The sequence below is a fragment of the Chelonoidis abingdonii genome, chromosome 10 (genome assembly GCF_003597395.2).
Source record: "Chelonoidis abingdonii isolate Lonesome George chromosome 10, CheloAbing_2.0, whole genome shotgun sequence".
NCBI classification, from domain to species: Eukaryota; Metazoa; Chordata; order Testudines; family Testudinidae; genus Chelonoidis; species Chelonoidis abingdonii.
Window position 1 is genome coordinate 28,496,593 of NC_133778.1, and position 27,391 is coordinate 28,523,983.

At 41.7% G+C, this 27,391-nt stretch overlaps 1 protein-coding gene across 3 annotated transcripts; it reads right to left on the reverse strand.

The window, feature by feature from the left end:
* Positions 1 to 2,377: 2,377 nt before the first annotated feature.
* On the reverse strand, positions 2,378 to 27,085 carry ASNSD1 (asparagine synthetase domain containing 1). 3 transcript variants are annotated; one of them, XM_032802629.2, is made up of 6 exons: positions 26,808 to 27,085; positions 24,817 to 24,870; positions 16,741 to 16,816; positions 8,144 to 9,691; positions 6,668 to 6,849; positions 2,378 to 2,748 (listed from the first exon to the last, which is right to left on the reverse strand). In XM_032802629.2, exons 4-6 carry the CDS (start codon positions 9,596 to 9,598, stop codon positions 2,493 to 2,495), a joined length of 1,893 nt encoding a protein of 630 aa, XP_032658520.1. In that variant the 5' UTR covers positions 9,599 to 9,691; positions 16,741 to 16,816; positions 24,817 to 24,870; positions 26,808 to 27,085; the 3' UTR covers positions 2,378 to 2,492. The 3 variants fall into 3 exon arrangements, with proteins under 3 accessions (XP_032658520.1, XP_032658521.1, XP_032658522.1); XM_032802630.2 differs by having other exon boundaries at positions 26,712 to 27,085; XM_032802631.2 differs by lacking the exon at positions 26,808 to 27,085 and adding an exon at positions 26,568 to 26,705.
* Between the last annotated feature and the right edge of the window lie 306 nt (positions 27,086 to 27,391).

The window sequence follows — 27,391 nt, forward strand, 5'->3', positions numbered from 1 at the left end:
GATGGGAGTTTCCATAGGGGACCAGGCTCTGCTCTGGCCGGTCGTGGCGGCGAAGGGAGGGAGGCCCGCGGCCCAACCGGGAGAAGCGCTCGGCGCCTGGCCTGGCGGGCACCTTAGCAACGCGGGACGCCGCCGCTTCCCCTTGGCAACCCCAGCAGGGGGAGCTGTGCACGGCGCGCTGGTCATGCCCGCGGCCGGAGCGTGTCCCCGCGAGGGAGAGCGCGCGAGAGGCGGCGCTGCGCGCCAGGCCCAGCCCAGGGCTCCATATTACAGCGGGGCAGTGGCTAGTCCGGCTTCTCCATTTCGTGCAGGGGGGCGGGGAATCATAGCCACCCAGGAAGCTGCCAGTGCGCCCTTCTAAACTAGGGCACCACCTTCTGCATGAATCCGTACCCTGCGGACTGCCTGCGCCAGCTTCCCGGAGGGAGGGGAAGGTTGGCCTTGTGACGAACAGAAACGTTAGGAATAATTTATCTCTGATCACACATCACCCCAATTAATCTTTGATGAAATTAAACACGTGGCAGCAGGAATAACTGTGGCGGGGCGACTCACTGAATGCAGGGATCCCGTTAACACTATAAAACCAGTAGCGGCACACTTAAACTCGAGTCAAAATGGGAACTTCGCGGAACACGGAATTAGCGCTCCAACAACACTGCTCGCAAACCCGCCCCGGTAGCTAGGCTCTCATCTAGTGCTTTTTCGCTCGCAGCTATTCTAGCACCGTGGGCATCCTCTCATGACTCAAATCTCTGGCCCCCTCATGTTTAATCCCACTGATTCTAAAGTAACAGAGTCCAACAATAACGGGCCCTGGCCTTATTCTGATCTACCCTGAACTTTTCTCAGGGCTTTAAAATCTTACCCCCTAAACTACAGCAGGGGTCTCATTCACCCTCTTCCCGGCCGCTAGGAGGGGAAGGAAAGCCCTCTCATTATATAGGGCTCCCGTCCAGGGACCCTATAACCAGCATTCTTTAGTCCTAGCTGCTGCCTCCCTGGACTTTTTCCTACTATAGCCTGTCAGCAGGCCTCTCCACAGCCTCTAACTTCAGCCTTTTTTCAGGGCTGGGATTCCTAGCGCGCTTAATCCCCCAATAAAATCCTAAACCAACTTCTTCCATCTCAACTTTTCACAACTCTCAATTTCCCTTGCTCTATTCCTTCACTGAATATCTTCCTGGACTCTTTCCCTTGAAGTCCAGATCCTACCCATTTATTAGATCTCTCCCACTTCTTCCCAGATTTCCCAATCTCAAAATCAAATCTGCCCCTAGGTATTTTCCGTAAGCCTCCCACTTTCCACTCCCCAGAGAAGAACTATACAGTTCCTTCCCTACAGTCCTTCTAATACTGTGCTTCCTTTCTTTATAATCATTCTTGCCCAGCTGGGGTGCATCATTAATTAGGCCTGGTCCACCCTTTGGTGCAGCCGGATGTTAATTGGCATCTTTCAGAGCCAGGATGGGGTATACACTCTGTCACACAGCCTTAATTTATGTACAGTTTGGGGGACAGACACATTTAACACATGGTTTAAAAATTATTTGTCACCCCTCTCCTCCCCTTTTGAATTTCAGGCATTCCCTTTCCACAAGTATTCATGGTCACTTTCTCATTTGTGCTTGACAGTCTATCCTAATCAGGATGGCTGTCATTGTAAAAAAAGAAAATAAAAAGTTACAATGGAAGAAACATGGATCTGTATGATGTACGTTGTTCATAATACTTTCTTACCATCACATCACTGTTAAACAATAGTGATATAGACATTCATTTTATGAGTATCTTCCAGATCTCTACACATATTATAAACCAGATGAGAATTATATTACTTGTTGTATTAGATCTTGAGTTTTCCCTAATCCTAACAATCACTGCTCTGACATGGACTTTTTAGTGTCTTGAACTAAGAATTTCTTATAAGAGAGTGTTTCATTTTTAAAAATATATACTACTACTAACACAATTAAAATATTAAATGTAGAGTACATTTCAAAAGTAAAATACAATATTGGTAAAAGGACAGAATGTATGTGATATACAGTAGGTTTTCCTTCTTCAACTGTAAGTAAATGCACACAATAACCCCTAGAGATGACATTTTTTGTTGAGTTAATGTTATATGCTAGCTTCATAATGTGGGCAGGTAGGGTGGATTCAAAAGTATTTCCCTCAAGCCCTCTGAAAATTAGTTTAAAAAACCAAACAAAACAGCCTGAATCTGTTGTTTTTCTGTGGAACCCCTCCCTCTCCTTCCCCCAGGGCAGGCATGCTCTGGTAGACCAGATTGAATAATATAGTACTTCTTCATTAGGCCAAATGCAAGGTGTAATTACAGTTAAACTGATTAATACCAGTATATAAAAGACAATTCTAAAATGTTGAGGATTTTATTGAATATCCACACATAATAAAATACAAAATTTTAAACCATAAATTTTCCATAAGATGTGCTGTGAACAAACCTTCAATTGCAGCCTCATAAGTTAGTCTACTGAAACTGACTGAAGTCTGCTGCATTTATCAGATGCCTTTTCACTGCTGTTTTCCATTTTTGCAATCCGGGTTCCAAACTGCATGGCCCTCTTTGGCAGAATAGTAGAGGCCGTGAGGCCAAGCTCCTTAGCTGCCAGACGCAAAAGTAATTTCTCACCAATTCCTCGAGGTAGAGTCAAGTCTGCTTTTTCCGAAACAGGCAGAGAGTTAAGAAATGAAACAACATCTTCATCAAGGAAAGGAAATCTAAACAGAAAATATTACGAAAAACTGTTACCTTGAAAACATTTAAACTCAAACAAATGTGTAGTGTACGAGACAACTGCTTTTAGAATACTCAGTTCACACTATAGTGATCTGTAGAAAATTTGGACTTTTAAGCCAATATCCATTCCTAGGAGGAGATGCAACATAAATCTTGGTGTTAATGTGGTGTGAGAAAAACAGAAGTGTTGTGGAGTCTTGGGGAAAAAAAAGACTGAAACAGCAATACACATCCATAAGAAACTTCATTTAAAACTTATCTGATTAGAAGTTTTAAAAGTCTTGCCCAAGAAAAATAATTTGTACTTAAATAGGAGCAAATGACAGAAATTCTGTTTTTTGCACAACTCTTGTCACCTCCAATAAAGATACACGGAAGAGAGAAAACATAAATAATGTAGGTGCAGGATTGTTTATAAATAGAATGTTTTCCAAGATCAGAGGATTTTTAAATGTTGAACTACCGTAAAACCTAACCATAGTATATAGCTACACTGGGATAGCTTAGTGGTTTGAGCCTGCTAAACCCTGGGTTGTGAGCTCAATCCTTCAGTGGGCCAGTTGGAGACTGATCCTGCTTTGAGCAGGGGGTTGGACTAGATTACCTCCTGAGGTCCCTTCCAACCCTAATAATCTATGATTCTATGAAACAAAACATATTTAGACTGAAAATTCTGTGACACCATTCTAAAGGGGGAAAAAAAAATCACAAAAATGTAGGCAGTAAATGCCTACTGTCAGTTTTTACTTTGCTAAAAGGGTACGTCCTTCTTAAAGATCCTTTCACATGTATCATAGATTTATAACTCCATAGGTCACTCCCCCCGGCCCAAGATATTACACATTTTCTGCTAGTCACAAAATCACGACTGGTGACCTAAGATCCATTTTTTCAGTTTACTATACAGAAAGAAATTCTACCCAGTGCAGAGTTAATATGCAAAAACCTCCAGACCATCACTTAACTCCAATGGTGGGATGATTAGGTGGGTCAAACAGGCATGAAAGGAGATGTTTTGTTTCTGTGTAAATTAAAGTGGGGCTACTGAATCTAGGCTGGGGAGAGCCGCGGGCCCCGCGCTGCTCTCAGAAGCGGCCAGCACCACGTCCCTGAGGACCCGGGAGAAGGGGGAGGGGGGTGACAGAGGGCTCCGTGCATTGCCTTTGCCTCCAGGCACCGCCCCCCCCACAGCTCCCATGGGCCAGGAACGGGGAACCATGCCAATGGGAACTTTGGGGGAGGTACCTGGAGGTGCAGCAAGGGCAGTGCACGTGGAGCCCTCCGCCTCCCCTCCCCTAGGGGCTGCATGGCTTCCTGGAGTGGTGCAGGGCTCGGGACAGGGAAGGCATGCAGGGAGCCCGCCCTGGCCCTGTTGCGTGCTGTTGCCACCTCAGAGCTCCTTTAGGTAAACAGTGCTGGGCCAGAGCCCGAACCCCTCCTGCAGCCCACCCCCCAACTCCCTGCCCTAAGCCCCCGGGTACATCCCACACCCCTCCTGCACCCCGACCTCCTGCCCTGAGCTCCCTGCTGCACCCTGCACCTCTGTGCACCCCAACCCCCTGCCACATCCCATGCCCCCCTACACCCTACTCCCTGCCCTGAGCCCCCTCCTGCACCCCAACCCTCTTCCCTGAGCCCCCTCATACACCCTACACTCTCCCTCTGCCCCAATCTCTTGCACTACACCCCCTCCAACACGCCACACTCCCTCTCACACCCCAACTCCCTGCCTTGGCCTTGCATACAATTTCCCTACCCAGATGTTGCCCTCAGCCCAAAAAGTTTGCCCACTCCGATCTATGCTATACCAGTCTAATGGTTAGGAACTCTACTGGAGAGGTGTGGAAGGGCAGCAGCTGCTGTTTCACATTCAGGAATAATGGCTGCAAGAAGCTGCATGTATTGCAACCCCACAGCCTATGTGGTGGGTAGAGTGTGTGGACTGCATTCTCTAAAGTCATCACTTAGTTCCCCATACAAAACCAGATTATTTAGACTTTATGCAGAACAATGAATGATCCTCTATAAAGTGACAAAATCAACTAAATAATTCAGGTTTCTATAAGAACACCTAACAGCATGTATGGATTAAAAAAAAATTCTGCCCCCTTCCTGAGGTTTAGAAGTATTTTGGGCCAAGAGCAACACCAAAAATGCTCAGGCATCTCCTTCCTCCCTCTGGACATATCTGTCTGCTGCCTCTTCAGTTTAAGCTTTGCTGCTGCTGTTCCCGTTATACTAAACCTGGGGGAAAGTGTGTAAGACTCTAAGAACTCCTGTTCTCTAAAAGTAACTCCCAACCAGCCACACAAACTCACTATACCTATCACATAAGAATGGCTCCACTTGGTCAGACCAAAGGTCCATCAAGCCCAGTATCCTGTCCTCTAACAGTGGCCAATGGCAGGTGCCCCAAAGGGAATGAATAGATAGGGCATGGATCAAATGATGATAACCTGTCACCCAATCCCCGCTTCTGGCAAACAGAGGCTAGGGAAACCATTCCTGCCCATCCTAATAGCCATTGATGGCCCTATCTTCCATGTATCTATCGAGCTCCCTTTTGAGCACCATTATAGTATTGGCCTTCACACCACATTCATGGTATTTATCCATAAATGATGTAATGTAGGATCTTAAATGAATGCCAGGATCACACTGGTCATTAACATAGTTGTGAAATGGGTACATGCACACACGCACAAACCCTCTCTCTCACAACCTGAAAATATGTTCCTAAAAAAGTCCGAATCCAGGCAGTGTTGATAAACAGGTTTTTACCAAAGGATGCATATTCACATCTGCCTTTGTAAGCCAACACAATGGAAGCCAGTTTTGCCTATGAAGTCAACACAAGAATGTGAAAACAAAGTCAGCACACCAAGGCATAAAACTCAGGGGAGGAAGAAGGTAGAGTCATCCTGACTCTGGGGGCCAACAATTAATTTTGGTGGATACAAGGAGACGACACTAGGACATCTCTTTATCCTGCATCTGAGGGAGTAATTGGGCATATTCGTGAAAACAGGATCCCAAACTGCCCTGCTTGGCAGCACTGTAAAGGACATTTAGGAGAGAGAAGACTGCTTTTAGACAGATGGTTAGACTGTTAAAGTTAAGGTTAGTCTCTAGAAAGTGTGTACGGAGTTGTATATGTTACCTTGCTGACTGGATTACCCTTACTCACTGTCTCTTAAATCTTAGCCTTTGATAATAAATATACGAATGTTTTCACTATAAAATATATTGCAGTGCTGTGATGATATATATGAGCTGATCCTCAGTTGAATCAAATAACCTCATACATACACTGTCTCCTGGGGGATAGCAAACCTGATATTTCTGTGAGTAGCTAGTGAGAGAGGCAAGATATCAGCAGGAAAACACTTTAAAGGGGTTTGGGGATGGGGTGGACCTATTATTAAAGCAAAGGGAGGGGCGGACTAGCACTGTCCAGAGGAGACTGTTTGAGTGGCTAACAGACTGGAGGTGCCAGGGAGCTGATTAACACTGCAATGGTTAAGCACCTGCAAGTCTCTCTCTTGCTGCAGGCAAAGGGGTAACAACGTGGCTCAAAGTCCTGGGTACCCCAAAAACCACCACAGTGTGCAGGTGAGGTCACCTCAAATGAGTGCTTGTGAGGGTAATGACATCATACTAACATGAGACTGGAAGTAAAACTTTCAGGTGGAAATGTGATTTTCAAGTTGCTATGTCTTCTTAAGGGTTACTGTAGGCACTTTAAATTAGTACAGGCCCAATGTCTGTACACACACAACAAATGTCCTCATGGAATTTTTAAAAAATTAAGACACGACAATTTTGATTTAAAATTCCACTGCAGTGCTAGAAATGGAGTTCTGAGTCGAAATGACTTGCTGCATGTTAAAACAGTGCTACCTTGCTTCTTTTCCATGATCTCCAATAATCCTGTCATCCCGGCCAAGATTTCTAGAAGAAATGCGAGCCAGCTCCATTCCTAGTTCCTTATTCAAGCCATCTAAACCATATTTTTTGAAGCAAACACAATGTCGGGAATAGCCTGCAAGCTGCTCATCTGCTCCAATTCCTGTAAGCACAACCTACAGAAGAGTATAAAAAAATGGCATTTTATTATTTATCTAGGAACTCTAATTAAAGGGAGGAAAACGTGTTATAAATTCCCAAAATATTCAACTGTAACAATCTGAAAATAAACCCAATAAATATATTCAAACACAATTAGATTAACATAATAGAATAAGCCTGCATTTATTTTTTTTCTAGGGCGTAACCTTGTTCCCACTGAAGTCACTGGGAACTCTGATTTAAATTGGAGCAGGATCAGACCTGAACAGTATACCCTCAGACTAACTCATTAAAGAAAAACAAAAAACCTGCTCTGTTATAATAAACCATTTCAGCCTATTTAGGGAAAAAAATAATTTGAACTTTTTGAAAAATTTTCAAAAACTTTTTGAAAAATGCTAAGTAAATCATGTCACCTGAAAGACAACTAAAATAAAACCAGTATCCACATCTTTAGGTGATCCACTCTGATGCATAAGCCATTATAGGTTGTAGCACAATATAAAAATAAAGCAAAATCCATTCAACTGTGCTTTAAATCCTCTTATTATTTGACTCCAACCATTTGAAACATTCTCATTAACTGGCAGCAAATAGTATAAATCTCCAAGATGATGCAGAAGTGAACTCCAAATATGCAGCATTATTTTAAAAAACATTAATTCTTTCTCCATCCTAGCTACCAAAGACAAATGGGAGGAAAGAAGAGAATTCTTGAAGTGGCTATCAAATTACTGAAAGAAGTTGCCTCCTTCAAAACAGCAAGAAAAATAGGTGGACACAGAGGAAAAGTTGCTCTTTAAATAACTGTTTAAAATATGTCGAAAGCCTTCAAAAAACAATCCTCTCCCCTCAATAGTAATAGCGTTTTTTTTTTGGTCACATACCAGCCCAAATAATGATATTGTGGGAATTACTGGTTTGTGGGATATTAGCACAAAACAATGCTAAGTAACTAAATTTTCTGCAGATTTAAATATTTCAAATCTGTTTAGGCTAGATCTGATGGTACAATTCTTCTCTAAAACGTCAATTCAAAAATAGAATATTTCAGGCTGAAGACACTGCCTTTCCCAGTTCTACTGCTGTATACTCAAGCTTACGGAATAGAATGATTCCATGCCAAGGAACTGAATGCAGGAGTCCTGCATTTTTGGAACTGCAGACAGTTACACACTTATTACAACTGCAAAATTCACTTATATTCCAGTGACCTTGGATATTTATTCTGTACTGACTACTGAAGCTAAATTGCACTATACTTATTTTTATTGACCAAGTATAAGACAGACAAAGAAGATCTTATACCTTTGCAGAACTTTTATATGGTTTTACATCTCCCTGCGTAGTAATAAAACCTTCTCCCCTGGAAGCAAACCAAACTGCACAACCAATGCTGTCATCCAGAACAGTATCCAATGGATAAACTAAGTGGCTTATGCGCTGTTGTCTCATTCTTTTAAGTTCCTCAAGTGTAACATTAATTTCCACAAAATTCCAAGTTCTTGAAGGATTAATAGTCTCTAGTTCTTCCAGTCCTGCCCTGCCAGTGATCCTGTCAGGCACATTGAAGTGAGACAAGTTATCAACAAGTGTAGTATCAAGTTTTTTAAAGCATTCCTGACAAGAATGCAATTCATGTTGTTTTTTCTGCTTGCTTTGTTTAGTCTGTTCTTTAATCATGAAGGCTACATTAAGAAGATCTATTGGTTCCTCCAAAGGAATATGTTGATCAGCTAGGGTTGCAATAACCATAGAATCAATGCCACCAGAAAACAGTATTGCAACATGTGCTTTCTTGGTAGGTATACTCAGAACTTCTCCTGTTAGCTCATCTGTATCTCTAAACAGATATAAAACACGTCTCTTTACTGCTTCACTTAAAACATTAATAAGCTGATGGACCAATTTCTTCTTGTGCTCTTCTGCAAGAAATCCATGAAGATCTTCTACAGTAACTATACTATTAGTAATATTAGGGCAATGAGAGTCAACTGAAGTTTCAGGAACTGTCCTATTTAAAGGAACAACTGGTGTTATTAGAGAAAGTTTTGACTCACTCATCGTAAGAGACACATAGGCAGGTAAATCTTTTGAAATCTGATCCAAGCCACTGAAGAATGTTTCTTCTATTGCATTTTCTCTGAAATGGTATTTCCACGGATATAATGTTAAAACCAAAGATTCAGATATAGCACAGGCCTTGAGATCGATTTTGTAAATTCCAGATGCTGGAACTTCCTGCCATTTGTTATCAGATTCAGAAAGAACACTTACCGACGATAGACAGAGAGCCCTGTCTAGCTCTTTATTGAACTGCCACAACAAACTACGACGACCAAAATAATCCCTACCAAACCACAAGTAGTGTCTAGATGCTTGATAATAAATAAAAGACCATGGACCCCGAACAGATGAGAGGAGTGACAAAATAGCAGATTCACTACTACATGATGAAAGATGATGAAACATAACTTGAGTGTCATTCTCTACTGTCCCTATGTGAATTCCGTTGAAGACTTCTCCATTCCAAAGAAACACATTGTTATCAATATCTGTCAGAGGCTGGGGAGTCATCAATCCCCTCAAGTGAAGTATATGGCCAGAAAAAAAACACTGGTAGGAGAGATCAGACACAGTCTTTATCAGATGCTGGCTGCTGTTAGGTCCTCTTCTTCTAAGGTTGCACAGCAGATCATCTTTGAAGAAGCCACCAATAGTGTGCTGAACAGACAAGCTGACAACACAACAAATGCCACACATTGCTATGTAGAATTTAAATGGTCTATTTCCTGATTTTGGTCTTCTCTGAATTTTCTATCTCCTGATGTGCCTTCTTCAGGTCATCTAATGTGTCTGCATAAAAGAAAAGAGGAAATAATCATTGAAAAATTATTTTAATACATCAATAAATTTAATTAATAAATTAATAACTAAAAAATAAAAAATAATAAATGTGATAGAATACAAATGACTTAGAGGGATAGATAGTGAGCTCTTTGGGGCAGGGACTGTCTTTCTGGTCTATATTTGTACAGTGCCTAGCACTTAGGATCCTGTTCCATGAAAGCCTTAAAAGCCAGAGGCTAAGCAATCAAGGGGAACTAGCGAACAGGGGACCGCAAACAGGAGAGTTTGAGAAAGGGCGATCCCCTTGCTGAACAAACAAGGTCCGAGTACTAATCTTGGGATGAGCGAGTTTGTTTCGCTGTTTGTGTTTTTTCTTTTTCTTTCAGGTTATTTCAGTTGCAGGGTCAGTTGGGATTGTGTGTCTGGAGACTGTTTGAGCCTTTGTTCCCTGGCTCATCCTTGATCAGCCTCGTGATCACCTGCCCCTGTGAGATTAATGAGGTGGTAGGGCTGACGCAGGAGAGAAGGCCTTAAAAGCCAAAGACTAAGTGACCAAGGGGAGCTAGCGAACAGGGGACCACAAACAGGGGAGTTTGAGAAGGGGTTTGTGGGAGGGAGACGAAATAAAATCCCTATCGTTAGGAAGGGTCACAACACCAGTGCCAGCATTGCTCCTGCCTCCTCCACCTGAGCCTGTATCTGGCAGACACCCTAACCATGGATGCCTCTACCCAGATCCTGGTGTGGATCTCCTGAGATTGTGGTCTGCATTTCCCACTCACAGAAAGCCAGGCTGGGGGGACCATCCAGTGTGAAAGGTGCCTGCTGGTGGAATCTCTCAGGAAGCCGGTGGGAGAGCTACAGGAAGAGGTGGCTATGCTGAGGAGCATCCGTGCCCAATTCCTTGAGTATTCATATGGAGACATCCAAGGCTGAGGACACTATCCAGCTACAGAAGACTGCTGTCACACCGCTGAGGGAGGAGGATATGGCTCTGTCACAGGGAGGACACTGGCTCCTGGTTACTTCTGGCAGCAGGCAGTGCTCCATCCCTACTCCCAACCCACCCACGATGGTGATGGAAAGCTGATATGCTGCCCTGGCAACGAGCGATGAGCAGTCACCCCCAAAGGTGGAGGAAATGCCATATACCCCCAAGGCTGGGAGGATCGCAGCCACCACTCCCCGAAGAAAATGTAGGGTAGTGGTGGTTGATGACTCTCTTCTGAGGGGGTTGGAGGCCCCCATCTGTCATCCAGACATGGCATCCCAGGAGGTATGCTTCCTGCCAGGGGCCCGTATCCGAGATGTTACGGATGGATTGTCAAGGATCATCCTCATGCTCCCCTACTAGCCCATGGTACTCATTCATGCGGGCACTAATGATACTGTGAGGTATGACACTCAGCAGATCAGAAGTGACTACAGAGCTCTGGGAGTAAGGGTGAAGGAGTTGGGAGTGCAGGTGGTGTTCTCTTTGATCCTTCCGGTCAAGGGTAGGGGCCGAGGCAGAGACAGAAGCCTCTTGGAGGTGAATGCCTGGCTGCAAAGATGGTGTCATCAGGAAGGCTTTGGCTTCCTTGACCACAGGATGCAGTTCCAGGAAGAAAGACTGCTAAGCAGAGATGCGGTCCACCTATCGAGGAAGGGGAAGAGCATATTTGGATACAGACTGGCTAACCTAGTGAGGAGGGCTTTAAACTAGGTTTGAAGGGGGCAGGTGACCAAAGCCCACAGGTAAGTCAAAAACATGGGGACCTGAGAGAAGGATCAGAATTTGGGTGGAGCATGGGTTTCTTACAGCAGGGATAAAGGAGAGAAAAGACAGAACTGGTGGTGGGAGAAATCAAATCCGTAGCTTAGATCTGTATACTAATGCGAGAAGTATGGGGAATAAGCAGGAAGAACTCGAAATGCTAGTAAATAAATACATCTATGACATAGTTGGCATCACAGAGACTTGGTGGGATAAACATGACTGGAATATTGGTATCAAAGGGTACAGCTTGCTCAGGAAGGACAGGGCAGGGAAAAAAGAGAGAAGATGTTGCCTTATATATTAAAAATGTATACACTTGGACTGAGGTTGAGACGGAAATAGGAGACAGACTTGTTGAAATTCTCTGGGTAAGGATAAAAGGGGTAAAAAACGATGATGTCATGGTAGGAGTCTACGACAGACCACTTAACAGGAAGAAGTAGTGGATGAGGCTTTTTTTAAGAAACTAACAAAATCATCCAAAGCACAGGACTTGGTGGTAACGGGGGACTTCAACTACCCAGACATCTGTTGGGAAAATAACACAGCAGGGCACAGATTATCCAACAAGTTCTTGGAATGTATTGGAAACAATTTTTTATTTCAGAAGGTGGAGAAAGCTACTAGGGGAGAGGCTGTTCTAGATTTGATTTTGACACTTAGAGAGGAACTGGTTGAGGTTTTGAAAGTGGAAGGCAGCTTGGGTGAAAGTGATCATGAAATGGTAGAGTTCGTGATTTTAAGGAATACACCTATACCCCGATATAACACGGGGGGGGGGGAGGGGGGCTGTGCACTCCGGCGGATCAAAGCAAGTTTGATATAACGCAGTTTCACCTATAACATGGTAAGATTTTTTGGCTCTTGAGGACAGAGTTATATCGGGGCAAAGGTGTAGCAGGAGAGAGAACAGCAAAATAAAGTCAATGGATTTCAGGAAGGCAGACTTCAGTAAACTCAGGTAGTTGGTAGGTAAGATCCCATGGGAAGCAAGTCTAAGGGGAAAAACAACTGAAGACAGTTGGCAGTTTTTCAAAAGACATTATTAAGGCCACGAGAGCAAATTATCCCACTGCATAAGAAGGATAGGAAGTATGGCAAGAGACCACCCTGGCTTAACCAGGAGATCTTCAATGATCGGAAGCTCAATAAAGAATACTACATAAAGTGGAAACTAGGTCAAATTACAAAGGATGAATATAAACATAACATATGTATGTAGGGACAAAATCAGAAAGGCCAAGGCACAAAACGAGATCAAACTACCTAGAGACATAATGTATAACAAAAAAAAACATTCTACAAATACATTAGAAGCAAAAGGAAGACCAAGGACAGGGTAGCCCATTCCTCACTGAGGGGGAAAAAACAATTACAGAAAATGTGCAAATGGCAGAGATGCTTAATGACTTCTTTGTTTCGGTTTTCATCAAGAAGGTTGGTGGTGACTGGACGTTTAATATAGTGAATGCTAGTGAAGATGAGGTAGAATCAGAGGATAAAATAGGGAAAGAACAAGTTAAAAATTACTTAGATAAGTTAGATGTCTTCAAGTCACCAGGGCCTGATGAAATGCGTTCTAGAATACTCAAGGAGCTGACTGAGGAGATATCTGAGTCATTAGCAATTATCTTTGAAAAGTCATGCTGTCATAAGTAGATAGGTAAGGGTTAATTTTCTTTTGCCTGTAAAGGGTGAACAAAGGGGGAACCAAGCACCTGACCAGAGGACCAATCAGAGAACTGGATTTTTTTTTAATGGCGGGGAGGGAAAGGAACTCGGGGTCTTTTGTTTTCCTCGGCTGTGAGTAAACCAGCTTTTCGTCTAACTCCAATCTTCTTTTCAATATTCTACTATCAGTGTGAGTACAAAGAGAAACAAAGCAATAAGCGTGTTAGTGTTTTGTTGTAATTACATGTGTGTTGATTTTGCTGGACTTGGTTTAATTGGGCTATCTTTTAAATCAGACTGTTTATTCCTATTTTCTATAGTGCACATCCCTGTATTGAATTCTTAATGCAGATGGTTTAGTATATGTAAGTTTCTTCTTTTTTTATATGAAGTTTTCTTTTTAAAATTTGGGAGTTTCCTTTTCCTAGGAGGAAAGGGGAGAGAATTTCTGTGCCGGAGCTCTGTCTACCTCTGTGGAGACAGCTTCGCGGAGGGGAGCCCAGGCTCTGTGGTTTACTTCCATTGTCCCAGGCGGGAACAAGTTACGGGACAAGTTACAGGATAGAGGTAAGATTGTTCTGTTTCCCTGTGTTGGAGGGCTGTCTCTTGGAGAGAGAGGCAGGTTTCTCGGTATTTATGTAAAAGGTTTGCATCAATTCCCTCAGTGTTGCTTCACGAGCGGAACGACTAGGGAGGGGGAAGGGAGGGCGAGATAATTTCCCTAACCGATAAGACTCATACTTCTGAGTCTTAGGGGTCTTTCCAGGGGAAGTTGGGGCCAGGAGAGGGGGTCCCCCAAGGAATATTGGGGAACCCGGCTAATAGGGAGCAGAATCCTATCTGGGTGGCAGCAGATCAGAGCAAGCTGGGTGAGCTGGGGAGTTCATTGTAAGCACCCAGTTGTGGACGCTAAGGTCCAGATTTGACAGACGTTTACCACACATGCAGATGGGAAAGATTCCAGAAGACTGGAAAGGGCAATATAGTTGCAATCTATAAAAGGAAAATAAGGAAACCAGGGAATAGAGACCATGAGCTTAATTCTGTACCTGGAAAGAAGATGGAGCAAATAATAAAGCAATCAACTTTGCCAAACACTGACTAAGAAATAATAAGGTGGTAAGTAACACATCAGCATGGATTATGTCAAGAAGAAAATTGTGTCAAAACTGATAGCTTTCTTTGACGTAACCAAAGGGGTTTTGTGGATGGGAAGGAAGTGGTAGACGTGGTATATCATGACTTTAGTAAAGCTTTTGATACTGTCTCGTCATGACCGTCTCAGAACAAACAGGAAAAATTCAACTAGATGGAGCTACTATGAGGAGGTGCATAACAGGTTGGAAAACGGTCCCAGCGAGAACTATAGTGGTTCACAGTCATGCTGGAGGGCACATGAGTGGAGTCCAGCAGAGATCAGTTCTGGTCCAGGTCTGTTCAATATCTCCATCAATGATTTCAATAATTGCATAGAGAGTTATATCATCCATAGATTTGCCGACATACCACGCCTAGGAGGAGTTGCAAGTGCTTTGGAAGATAGGAATATAATTGCCAATAATGATCTGAAAACTGATAAATGGTCTGAGTAATAGGATGAAATTCAATAAGGACACAATGCAAAATACTCCACTTAGGAGGAACAATCAGTGGCACCAATACAAATGGGAAACGACTGCCTAGGAGGAACGCTGTGGAAAGAGACTGGGGTCATAGTGGATCACAAGCTAAATATGAGTCAAGAGATGTTACATGTTTGCAAAAAAGAGGAACATCATTCTGGGATGTACTAGTAGGAATGTTGTAAGCAAGACACGAGAACTAATTCTCCGCTCTAGTCCGCGCTGATTAGGCTCAACTGAAGTATTGTGTCCAATTCTCGGTGCCACCTTGCAGGAAATATGTGGACAAATTTGAGGAAGTCCAGAGAAGAGCAACAAAAATGATTAAACGTCTAGAAAACATGACCTATGAGGGAAGATTGAAAAAATTGGGTTTGTTTAGTGTGGAAAAGAGAAGACAGAGAGGACATGATAACAGTTTTCAAATACATAAAAGGTTGGTTCAAGGAAGAGGGAGAAAAATCGTTCTTCTTAACCACTGAGGATAGGACAAGAAGCAATGAGCTTAAATTGTGGCAAGGGAGGTTTAGGTTGGACATTAGGAAAAACTTCCTAAGTGTCAGGGTAGTTAAGCACCAGAATAAATTGCCTAGGAAGGTTGTGGAATCTCCATCATTGGAGATGTTTAAGAACAGGTTAGTGAACACCTGTAAGGGATGGGCTAGATAATACTTAGTCAGGTCATGAGTGCAGGGGACTGGACTAGATGACCTCTTGAGGTCCCTTCCGTCCTATGATTCTATGACTGGGCCTCTTAGGCACTACAATAATACAAATAAGAAACAGTGATAATAATGGTTCCTGATAAGTCAGTAATTATAGCCAATAGTCAAACACAAATTTAAAGACCCATAACAAGAAAATATGAAAGTGTTTGCATCAGTACCATAGCACAAATCAGCCCACTGCAGCTTCCCCACCTTAAAGATAATCAAATTTAGACATATATTCTTATTGTTTATGCACACTTTTGTTTACATGAACTTTAAAATTGTGCATCATTAAATTTGCATTGATTGGGCTATTAGCTGTAACTACTGACTTATCAAGGTACCAAAATTATTCTTTATTATTGGTATTATTGCAGTGCCCAAGACTAAGAGCCTCAGTCATGGACCAGGACCCTATTGTGCTGGGCACTATACAGGCATAGAACAAAAACACAGTCCCTGCCCCAAAGAGTTTACAACCTATTTCTCTAATCTAAGTCATTATTATTGTACTGCATTTTTAAACATAAGGCTTTTACCAGTATCAGAACCTGGTGAACTCCCAGCTACTATCAATATAAGATTTGTACTTTACTATCATAACAAACTGCAATGAACTATCTTAACTAAAGCCTTCTCAGTGTAAACTGGCTAAAAACACTAAGAAATGAAGACTAAGCACCATTTGTTCTGTCCAGAAATTACCAAGTTCATTTACATCCTGGAATTCATTCCACACCTGACCCTAGATTTCTCATCTAATTTATGCTTCTTGGTCTCTATTTAACCATCAAGTCTCTCTCTTATTCTCCAGATGCTTCTGTCCTGGATCCTCAACCCTCCACACCTCCATAACCCCAAAGCCCATTCCTCTAGCCCCCTAAGGTATCCAGTTCAACTTCAGTTTTCTTTCTTCCCTACCCCATGCTACTTTCACACAGGTTTATTCTTCCTATATGGGACCAAATACTGCAAGATGCTGATTGCTTCCCGAAAGGAGTTGAGGGTGCTCTGCACTTCAGAGAACTTGGCACTAGTTCTGCTATAATTTTTACTGTCAACTCTTCCTACATTTTTAGGACTGGCAGCTTTTCATTTTAAGTACTTTATCACGCATATATATAATATTGTGATTACTTTAATCTTCTGTCCTATCCAGACAAATTAAACACAGCAATCATACAGCTTTGAATAAACAAATTATGATTGTTCATTTTGATCTGCATAGAAAATTCTACTCAGTTACAAATACCACCTTTAAATATTGGTAAGCAATGTATGTTAAGAACTTACTTTTGCATTCAGATAGTGTTTCTGTTCTGTCTACAAGAAAGAATATGTTGCTATTGGGTTGCTGTTTGTAAACTTTCTGAAAAATAAGAAGGAAATTGGGATAGGTTAATACTAATAATAAATCCATAGCAGAAGCCTAATGTGTTATCAAGACAATGGTTTTACCATCCACAGCATTGTTACCTACTGCTATTTTATAGTCTTCTTCCCTCACATATGATGAGTCAAGTGCCAATATTTCAAATATAAATTAAATTGAAAGTAAACCATATTGATAAATACTTAAAGTGTATGAATGGCTAACATGATATTGGCAAATATCAGGCCAAGTTAGACATTTTAATCAACAATTTAGATAAGACATTACTGAAAGTACTGATGCCAAATGGACACACAAATTCTCATTCTTTTAAATGGCAAGTGTCCATCAAGTTACTACATTAAAAGGCACTGTACTAAAAATAGATGTATGTGATACAAAAAATGTAGGATAAAAGATAAAAATATTAATAAGTTAATTATTTGCAACACATATTATAGTTGTAACATGTATAACAGAACATGGTTACCATTTATACTGACAGTGTCCTGGAGTCTCTACTCGCTTAAAACTTCAGTGAGAGTTTAGAATACATCAGTGGTTCCCAAACTGGGGTTTGTGAACCCCTGGGGGTTCACAAAATGTTACAGGGGGTTCCCAGGAAAAAAATTCCTAATGGCAGACAGGGATCCTGGGCAGCACGGGGCCAGCAACCTGGAGCCCCTGGACTTCCAAGAGCTAAGCAAAGCATATCTATCACACTGAGGAGATTTAAACTTCAAGAGTCCTTATAAGAAATGGAAAGGGAGGTGGATATTTTTTGCTGTTCTTAAAATTAAATAGGCAGCTAGTATTGTTTTTAAAATTATGAAAAACAAGTTTAAGCTTTGTTTGTAACGTTCGTTGTTTGTCTGGACTGCTCAAGCCCCGAACGCTTGTGTAGGCGGAACTCTATGGATTGGCTTCTTAATCTTTCATGCTGTTTCATATCTGATACTCCTTGATGAAAATGGAGCCTTCCTTACAATAGGCTTATTCAAAGTGATACAGCTACAAAAAGTGAGATATGGAAGAGTGTTGCCGTTTTCATAATATAATACATAAGAACATAGAATCATAGAAGATTAGGGTTGGAAGGGACCTTAGAAGTAAGCACTAGTCCAACCCCCTGCTCAGGCAGGACCAATCCCCAGACAGATTTTTACCCCAGTTCCCTAAATGCCCCTCCAAGGATTGAACTCACAACCCTGGGTTTAGCAGGCCAATGCTCAAACACTGAGCTATCCTCCTCCCATAAGAATGGCCATACTGGATCAGATCAAAGGTCCATCCAGCCCAATATCCTGTCTACTGACAGTGGCCGGTACAGATGCCCCAGAGGAGTGAACCTAACAGTAAATGATCAATGAATCTTCTCCCCTGCCATCCATCTCACTCTCTGACAAACAGAGGCTAGGACACCATTCCTTACCCATCCTGGGTAATAGTCATTAATGGAACTTAACAGCCATGAATATTATCTCAGTTCGCTTTAAACCCTGTTTATAGTCCTAGCCTTCACAACTTCCTTAGACAATGATTTCCACGGGCCTGACTGTGTGCTGTGTGAAGAACTTCCTTTTATTTGTTTAAACCTGCTGCCCATTAATTTCAGTTGGTAGCCCCTAGTTCTTATTATGGGAACAAATAAATAACTTTTCCTTATTCCTTCTCCACACCACTCATGATTTTATATATTTCAATCATATCCCCCCTTAGTCTCCTCTTTTCCAAACTGAAAAGTCCTAGCCTCTTTATCTATCCTCATATGAGACCTGTTCCAAACCCCTAATCATTTTGTTGCCCTTTTCTGAACTTTTTCTAATGCCAGTATATATTTTTGAGATGGTGGACACATCTGTTACAGTACAGACACGTTTGTTAACCCCTTCAAAGAACTCTAAAGATTAGTAAGACATGATTTCCCTTTACAGAAACCATGTTGACTTTTGCCAACAAGTTATGTCTTATATGTGTCTGACAATTTATTCTTTACTATTGTTTTAATAATTTGCCAGGTACTGACGTTAGACTTACGGTCTGTAATTGCCAGGATCACCTCTAAAACCCTTTTAAATATTGGCCTACATTAACTATCTTCCAGTCACTGGTCACAGAAGCTGATTTAAAGGAAAGGTTACAACCTTGTTCATAGTTCTGCAACTTCACATTTGAGTTCTTTCAGAAGAACTCTGGTCCCGTGACTTGTTACTGTTAAGTTATCAGTTGATTCCAAAACCACTCTAGTGACACTTCAATCTGTGACAATTCTTCAGATTTGTGACCTACAAAAGCCAGCTCCAGGTTTGGGAATCTCCCCTAACATCCTCAGTCATGAAGACTGAGGCAATAATCATTTAGTTTCTCCGCAGACTTTATTGTCTTTAAGTGCTCCTTTTCTACGTGATCATCCAGGAGGCCCACTGGTTTGTTTAGCAGGCTTCCTGGCTCTGTGTACTTAAAAAACATTTTATTACCTTTTGAGTTTTTGGCTAGCCGTTCTTCAAACTCCTTTTTGGCTTTCTTACTGCATTTTTACACTTAATTTGGCAGTGTTTATGCTCCTTTTTATTTACCTCACTAGGATCTGACTTCTACTTTTTAAAAGATGCTTTTTATCTCTCACTGCTTCTTTTACACGATTGTTAAGGCACAGTAGTCTTTTTTAGTTCTTTTACTGTGCGTTTTAATTTGGGGTATACATTTAAGTTGAGCCTTTATTATGGTGTCTTTGAAAAGTGTCCATGCAGCTTGCAAAGATTTCACTCTAGTCACTGTACCTTTTAATTTCTGTTTAACTAACCTCCTAATTTTTGCATAGTTCCCCTTTCTGAAATTAAATGCCACAGTACTGGGCTGTTGAGGTGTTCTTCCCACCACAGGAATGCTAAAATGTTATAATATTATGGTCACTATTTCCAAGCAGTCCTGTTATAGTCCCCTCTTGGACCAGATCCTGCGCTCCACTCAGAACTAAATTGAGAGTTGCCTCTCCCCTTGTGGATTTCTGTACGAGCTACTCCAAGAAGCAGTCATTTAAAGTATCGAGAAATTTTGTCTCTGCATTTTGTTTGATTCTAATAAAAATACTATAATGATAAATAATAAAGAATAATAAATAGTGTGTAATAAGCATGTCATAAAAACAAATTTTATATTTCCAAGATCACTGCTTTTATAATTTATGCTCAGGTAAAGGAGAAAATCCCTGGAAATATTCATTTTTTGGAGGGGGTTTGCAAGTCTTGACATTTTAGTGAAAGGGGTTCACAGGTTGCTAAAGTTTGGGAACCACTGGAATAGACTGATTAAAAACTACAGGATTTGGCCCAACATAAATTGTATATACAGTAGAGCCTCTGTGTTACAAGCTAATTAGAGACTGAATGCAGAAAGTCAAGAAGTTCAAAAAATTGAACATAAAAAAATTACTACAGTGCCTAAGTTGCAGTATGATGCACCACATCATTTTCTTGTCTTTCGAACAACTGCAAAGCAACTTCCAACACACTGAAGACATCAGAATATAAAGGGATGTTGACTTGTTCTTCACCCAAGTCTCTTTTGTTGTGATCCTTTGTCCCATCAAGAAAAATGGTTCATGTAACTGGTGGTTTGTAAAATCTAGGTTTGTAAAAAAATGAGGTTCTACTATATCATAAAGACAATTCTTTATCAAGTTGTACACAAAGCCGCACTGAACTATTCAGTCATGGTGATAGGGAATAAAACTTGTGATTTCATATCATATCTACTGTGCACTTAATCCTGAACAGTTAACCAAAACACGAGATAGCAGTCTCAATTGGAATACTATAGACACTCAAAAAAAAAAAAGGGGGAGGGGGTGTTTGTGAAACTTCAAATGGAGAGTCCTAGAGATTGAAGTCCTCTATCCACAGAACACACGGACCAGAAGTGGCAGGTACATGCTTTTTTACACTGCTCCTCCAATGTGCTTCAGTATCCATCCTCCATCTCTTCCATACACTCTGTTGAAACTGCCAGTGGGTCAGCCAGTGGTGCCAACTCTGATGTGAACATGTCCACCAATAACTGTACCAATAAAAAAACTGATCATATTTGACAAAGACCCATTACCAGTCCTGAGCTATCCAGGGCTCAAACTAATTCTGCTTTTGTCAGGAATTGTTTACACATTTATGCATAATTTACCTGCACCTTGAAGGATTTATTTTTAAGAACATGTAAGTCCATTTACATTGATTATCATTTTTTCTGTGCACTGTTGAAATTAGATAGTTGGTAGGTAATGCATAAGATATCTCTGAAAATAAAGTGTCATTTACAAATGTTTTGCAGATGACATTTGTATATAGTTAACCCTATCTTTATTTTTAAAAAGGTTTTAACTTGTGCATATAGGGTAGGATTTTCACACATGCTCAGTATTGGCTTAACTCTGCTCCCCTCAAAATTAATGGTAAATCTCTCTTATTTCAAAGAAAGCAGTCAGGCTAATGGTAATGACTTCTGAAAAATTCACACATGATGGACATGATTAATGGCGAAACAAATTGTGCTGATCCAAAGAGAAACTAAATTAATTTGTCTTTTACGAACTTTAGACGCTGATTAATCAGACTGATAAATATCAGAACATAATCATTTTGAAGTAGTCATGGAAAAGCTGTCCTGCTTTTCTTAGATATTAAAATGGGAGCAGGTATTTCCCCCCCTTCATGTAGGTTATACATCTTTATCTTGGAGTTTAGCCAATATAAGTTATGCTTACAGAAAAGGAAAGTATTTATTTGCTTATCAGCGCACATAACATCTGTTTTCTCATTTCTATCTACCACCTTTCACCAACCATTCTTGCATGATGCTCATAAAACTCAAGGGATTTATAGAGAAGGATAACAGCAGAGAAGGTCTTCTTTTGTATTTTTAAAAGCAACTTTAAACAACTTTTGCCTTCAAAATCTGTGACAAATATTATGGGTTTGACATAAAAAATTGGTATTTCCCCTGATAAAAACCAATTCCTGCACAGCTTAATTCTGAATGTAATATGGAGAGTAATTCCCTCACCACTTAGAAAATGTACAGTAAGAGTTGTCTTCTTTTTGGCTTGAAGCATTGAGATGTGTTGGAAGAGGCACTCAAGTGTTTTACTTTGATCTAGAATGTCCTACACTTCATCACTACCACAAAACTGGATGTGATCACTTCCTGAAAAATAAATCATCTTTGACAAGGAGTGTAAACTAGGTTAATAATATCAATATAACAATAACTAAATGCTGTCTTAAAAAATGTCAGACTCATAGTGGGCAGCAGCTATTTTGAAGCGTTTGTGTTTGTTTCCTCATGCTTTCCCACCCTCATTTATCTACCTGCTAAACAACCAGTAGGGCCCCTGGACGATCAAGATACAAAAGGAGCGCTTAAAGACGATAAAGTCATTGCGGAGAAACTAAATTAATTCTTTGCTCCAGTCTTCACAGCTGAGGATGTTAGGGAGATTCCCAAACCTGAGCCGTCCTTTGTAGGTGATACACCAGAGGAATTGTCACAGATCAAAGTGTCACTATGGAGGTTTTGGAATTAATTGATAAACTTAACAGCAACAAGTCACCCAAGAGTTCTGAAAGAACTCAAATGTAAAATTGTGGCACTATGAACTAAGGTTTGTAACCTGTCCTTTAAATCGGCTTCTGTACCCAATGACTGGAAGATAGCTAATGTAATACCAATATTAAAAAGGGCTCTAGAGGTGATCCCGGCAATTATAGACTGGTAAGTCTAACATCAGCAGTGGCCAGATTAGTTGAAACAATAGTAAAGAATAGTAAAAATAAAAATAAAATTGTCAGATACATAGAACATATCTTGTTGGGCAAAAGTCAACATGGTTTCTGTAAAGAGAAATCATGTCTTACTAATCTTTTAGAGTTCTTTGAAGGGGTCAACAAACGTGGACAAGGGGGATCCAGGGGACATAGTGTACTTAGATTTCCAGAAAGCCTTTAACAAGGTCCCTGATCAAAGGCTCTTACATAAATTAAGCTGTCATGGGATAAGAGGAAAGATCCTTTCATGGACTGAGAAGTGGTTAGAAGACAGGGAACAAAGGGTAGGAATAAATGGTAAATTTTCAGAATGGAGAGGGGTAACTAGTTGTGTTCCCCAAGGGTCAGTCCTAGGACCAATCCTATTCAACTTATTCATAAATGATCTGGAGAAAGGGGTAAACAGTGAGGTGGCAAAGTTTGCAGATGATACTAAACTGCTCAAAATAGTTAAGACCAAAGCAGACAGTGAAGATCTTCAGAGAGGTCTCACAAAACTGTGATTGGGCAACAAAATGGAAAATGAAATTTAATGTGGATAAATGTAAAGTAATGCACATTGGAAAAAAATAACCCCAACTGTACGTACAATATGATGGGGGCTAATTTAGCTACAACTAATCAGGAAAGAGATCTTGGAGTCATCATGGATAGTTCTCTGAAGACGACCAGACAATCACCACAGCGTGCAATGGCAGTCAAAAAAGCAAAACAGGAGTTTAGAATCATGAAAAAAGGGGATAGAGAATAGACGGAGAATATTTTATTGCCCTACATATAAATCCATTGGTCGTCCATCACACGAGCTTGAATTACTGAGTACAGATGTGGTCTCCTCATCTCAAAAAAGATACACTGCTTAGAAAAGTCAAAAAGGCAACTAAATGATTAGGGTTTGGAACAGTCCCATATTGAGGAGAGATTAAAGAGGCTATAGGACTTTACAATCTTGGAAAAAGGAGACTACGAGGGATATGATAAGGTATTATAAATAATGAGTGGTGTGGAGAAGGTGGATAAGGGAAAAGTTATTTACTTGTTCCATAATATAAGATCAAAGGCCACCAACTGGAAATTATGGGCAGCATGGTGGTTAAAAAACAAAAAAAGGAAGTTCCAGCACACAGTCAGCCCGTGGAAATCATTGTCTAAGGAAGTTGTGAAGGCTAGGACTATAACAGGGTTTAAAAGCGAACTGGATAAATTCATGGCTGTTAAGTCCATTAATGACTATTAGCCAGGATGGGTAAGGAATGGTGTCCCTAGCCTCTGTTTGTCAGAGAGTGGAGATGGATGGCAGGAGAGAGATCACTGATCATTATCTGTTAGGTTCACTCCCTCTGGGGCAGCTGGTACCGGCCACTGTCAGTAGACAGGATACTGGGCTGGATGGACCTTTGGTCTGACTCAGTATGGCCATTCTTATGTTCTTAGAGAACAAATTGCAGCAACTGCAAACACTTTCGCATGATATTGGGTTGGAAGTGAACATGTCAAAGACTAAGTGGACGCGAAATGAGCATCTGAAGCAGGAATCATCACTGTAAACGGGAAAGTAATCCAGGACATTGACAAACAGATTTATCTGGGTCAGCAGCTGAACAGAGAATTCATTTGAAGGGAAATGCAGTAGGAGGAGAAAGGTGGGGCAGGAAAGTTTCAACAAAATAAAGACATCTCTAACTGATGAACTGTCCATGAATAAAAAGGAAAAAACTGTTTAAATCCACTGTTCTGCTAGCAATGATATATGGAGTGGAAAGCTGGTCAATGACAAAAGCGAGGAAGAAAAATTCGCTGTCACCCAGAGAGCAATGGAAAGGCAAATGTGCAAGATATCGCTCTGTGATCATATACTGAATCAGATCAGAAGGCGTAGAAAGGTGACTGATGTAGTGCAGGCAATGTACGACGCAAAGTGGAGATGGGCAGGTCATGTAGTCTGCAGGCAAGACAACAGACCACACAGACTAAAAGGGACAGCTGGGCAGACCAGAAAGGCGCGGGGCTGATCCCATGACAAAACTCTTTGTCCAAAAATGGAAAGAACGTGCTCATAATAAAACAGAATGGTGTGGTGTCGACCTGTGTTTGTGGAGGGATGGATGAGGACAAGCCGGACAAGGTGATTTATCTAATGCAAAAAATGAATTGACAAAAAACCACTTTGTAATCACTCACCCGGTTCTTCTTCAAGTTGGAAAGCTCATCAACTACAACTTTCTGCTCTTTAATCTGAAAAACATAATAGAACTCTGGATTTATGACAAATAAATCAGTATGTAATAACCCACTATTAACACTCCAACCCATGTTTTCGGATAGGTAAATGCAAATGTTTGTCTTATTCTGACAGGTCCAGGAGAAATTAGATAGAAAAGAGATGGAGTAAAGAATGGAAAATAAACAGACATGAAAGATGCTGTTTCCATAGCCAATATAAACATAGCCAGTAAAATATTCTGGGGCATATGACTGATAGAAACCAAAGTTAACTTTTCTGAAATTAATTTGATCTCAAAAACTGTATCTGTAGAAGTCTGAGCCAGCAAACCAGGAGGGAGTAAATCACATTTTCAAACACCTGCTTTAGAAGAGAGATAATTTGTATATGACCTGCATCTTTTTCTCCACAATTGCATGTAATCACTACTGCACATCTAGGGCCTGATTCCAAAGCCTACTGAAATCAATGGGAGTCTTTCTATTGCTTTCACTGAGCTTTGCACCAGACCCTAATAAAGCCTACTACTCTTGCAGATGGGGTTACTATGTAGGCAAATATGGTATGTTTTGTAATCAACAGGGATGACAGAACAGGCTAGGAACTAGATTCTGAATTATTCTGGTATAAATCAGGAGAATTTCACTGAGGTTAATGCAACAAGAGCATATGAAAAATCTGTTTTGTGGGATTTTCTTCTTTTCAGGGGAAAAATGGATTTCTTCATGATTTTTCTAACTTCTTTGTCATTCTGAAGCATGCAACTGTACAAAGAACTGTGAAGCCAATTTTGTCAATTTCCTGGGAATGCCTCTAGGGCAGGGGGAATCCTTGGGGTGCAGAGCTGTCCACACCTTCTTTCCCTGATATAGGGGTCACTGCTGGAAAAAAGACCAAAGAACCTCTACTATTACAGCTATTACAGGCTGCAAGAATGGCCCTTGGGGGCATAGGCAACTGGACATAAACAAGAACAGCATAGCATCTCCTCTAGTTTATGCCATGGACTGAACAGTACTGTAACTGGTTCCAGAATTTGGAAGTCACAAAGCTGGCATAAATCCACCTTTGATCCCATTCCTGTCTCTCAGGCGATCAAACCATAACACACATTTTGCACCAATATCCTCCACTGAAGACTCCATGGAGAAGCAGTAAATTTACAAAAGGGAAGTGAAGGAGGTTCCTTGGGATTTAACAGACTACAGACTGATGACATTACTGTCTCTACAGTAAATATTTAGTGTTTGTAAAGAATGCCAGAATGACAACTCCAGAGGCTAAAATATTTTATGTCTCCATGGAGCATGTATGGGATGAGTAGATGCAGCATAAGATAACCCACAATTCCCTGACCATGTATCTCAAGCTTGGAGCGATCAACACTAGCCATGACAAAATAGTTCTACCAATATGTCCATTTAGCCCTTTTACTAACACTGCCACAAAGGCCATTAATTAGGGCCAAATTATGGTGGAAGTTTTTCTACTGTGAAAATTTTAAAAAACCAAAGAAATCTCTGCTTTTTCGTGGTACTGAGTCCCTCATTTTTTCCTGCAGGTAAAAATGAAGTCATCACCCTTATATTCCTGCTGCCCTGCACCCCCATTTTCACAGCAAGTGCCCAATGTCACACGATTTCCCTGAAAGTATTTCCAGGGCCAATGTAACATCCTGATTCGCTGTGGCGGCATTATGACGCTACACCTTGGAGCGTGACATCACTGCGAACGCTCTAGTAGTGATGAAGCCAAATAAGCAAGATGACATCATGCTGGTGCCCCCCGCCGCGCCTCCCGCACTGGGCCCCACCATCCCAGCCGACAGGGGGCCTCACTCCTCCGCACTGACCCCAACCGGAACTGGACCAGTTTCTCTTCTGATAGGCCGGAACCTCCGGTCTCGCGAGGTCCGTGTGGGCGACAGTCATTCGCGCCCCGCCCCCACCTTTCGGTTCAGCTCCTCCTTCTGGTTCAGCTTCGCCTCGTCCTCCTCTCTCCGCGGCTCCCGGCCCGACATTCCCTCCTTACGTGTCCCGTTGCCAGCGGTGACAGGCGAGAAACTCAGGGGCTCGCGCTTCCCAAATCCTGCCACATGCGGGGGGAACGACTACGTCCTTCAAACGCCCCGAACCCACGAACTACGCAGTCGCACGACACGCAAAGCCACTAACTACGCTCACCCAGCTAGGCCGGTGGAGCGACGGAGCATGCGCGAACTTTCCGAGCATGCTCAGTAACAAATCATGCCTCTGATATTTCCCCCAGTGTGACTGAGCATGCGGAAGTGTTTTGCGCATGGTCACTAGCAACGTTGGAAGCCGTTGCCCTAACTAGTCTACCCTTACCTGCCATGTGGGGGGTGGAAATAGGGCCCATGGGCCACAAACGGGGCAGGGCGGAGGAAGGGCCCGGCTGATGTGGGGAAGAAGGGGACTTAAAGAGGACGGGGGTTAACAGAGGCCGCTCCTTTGTTCCTCCTTAGGTGGTACATGTGTGGCAGGAAAGCCAGTCTAGCCCAATGCCTAGCTT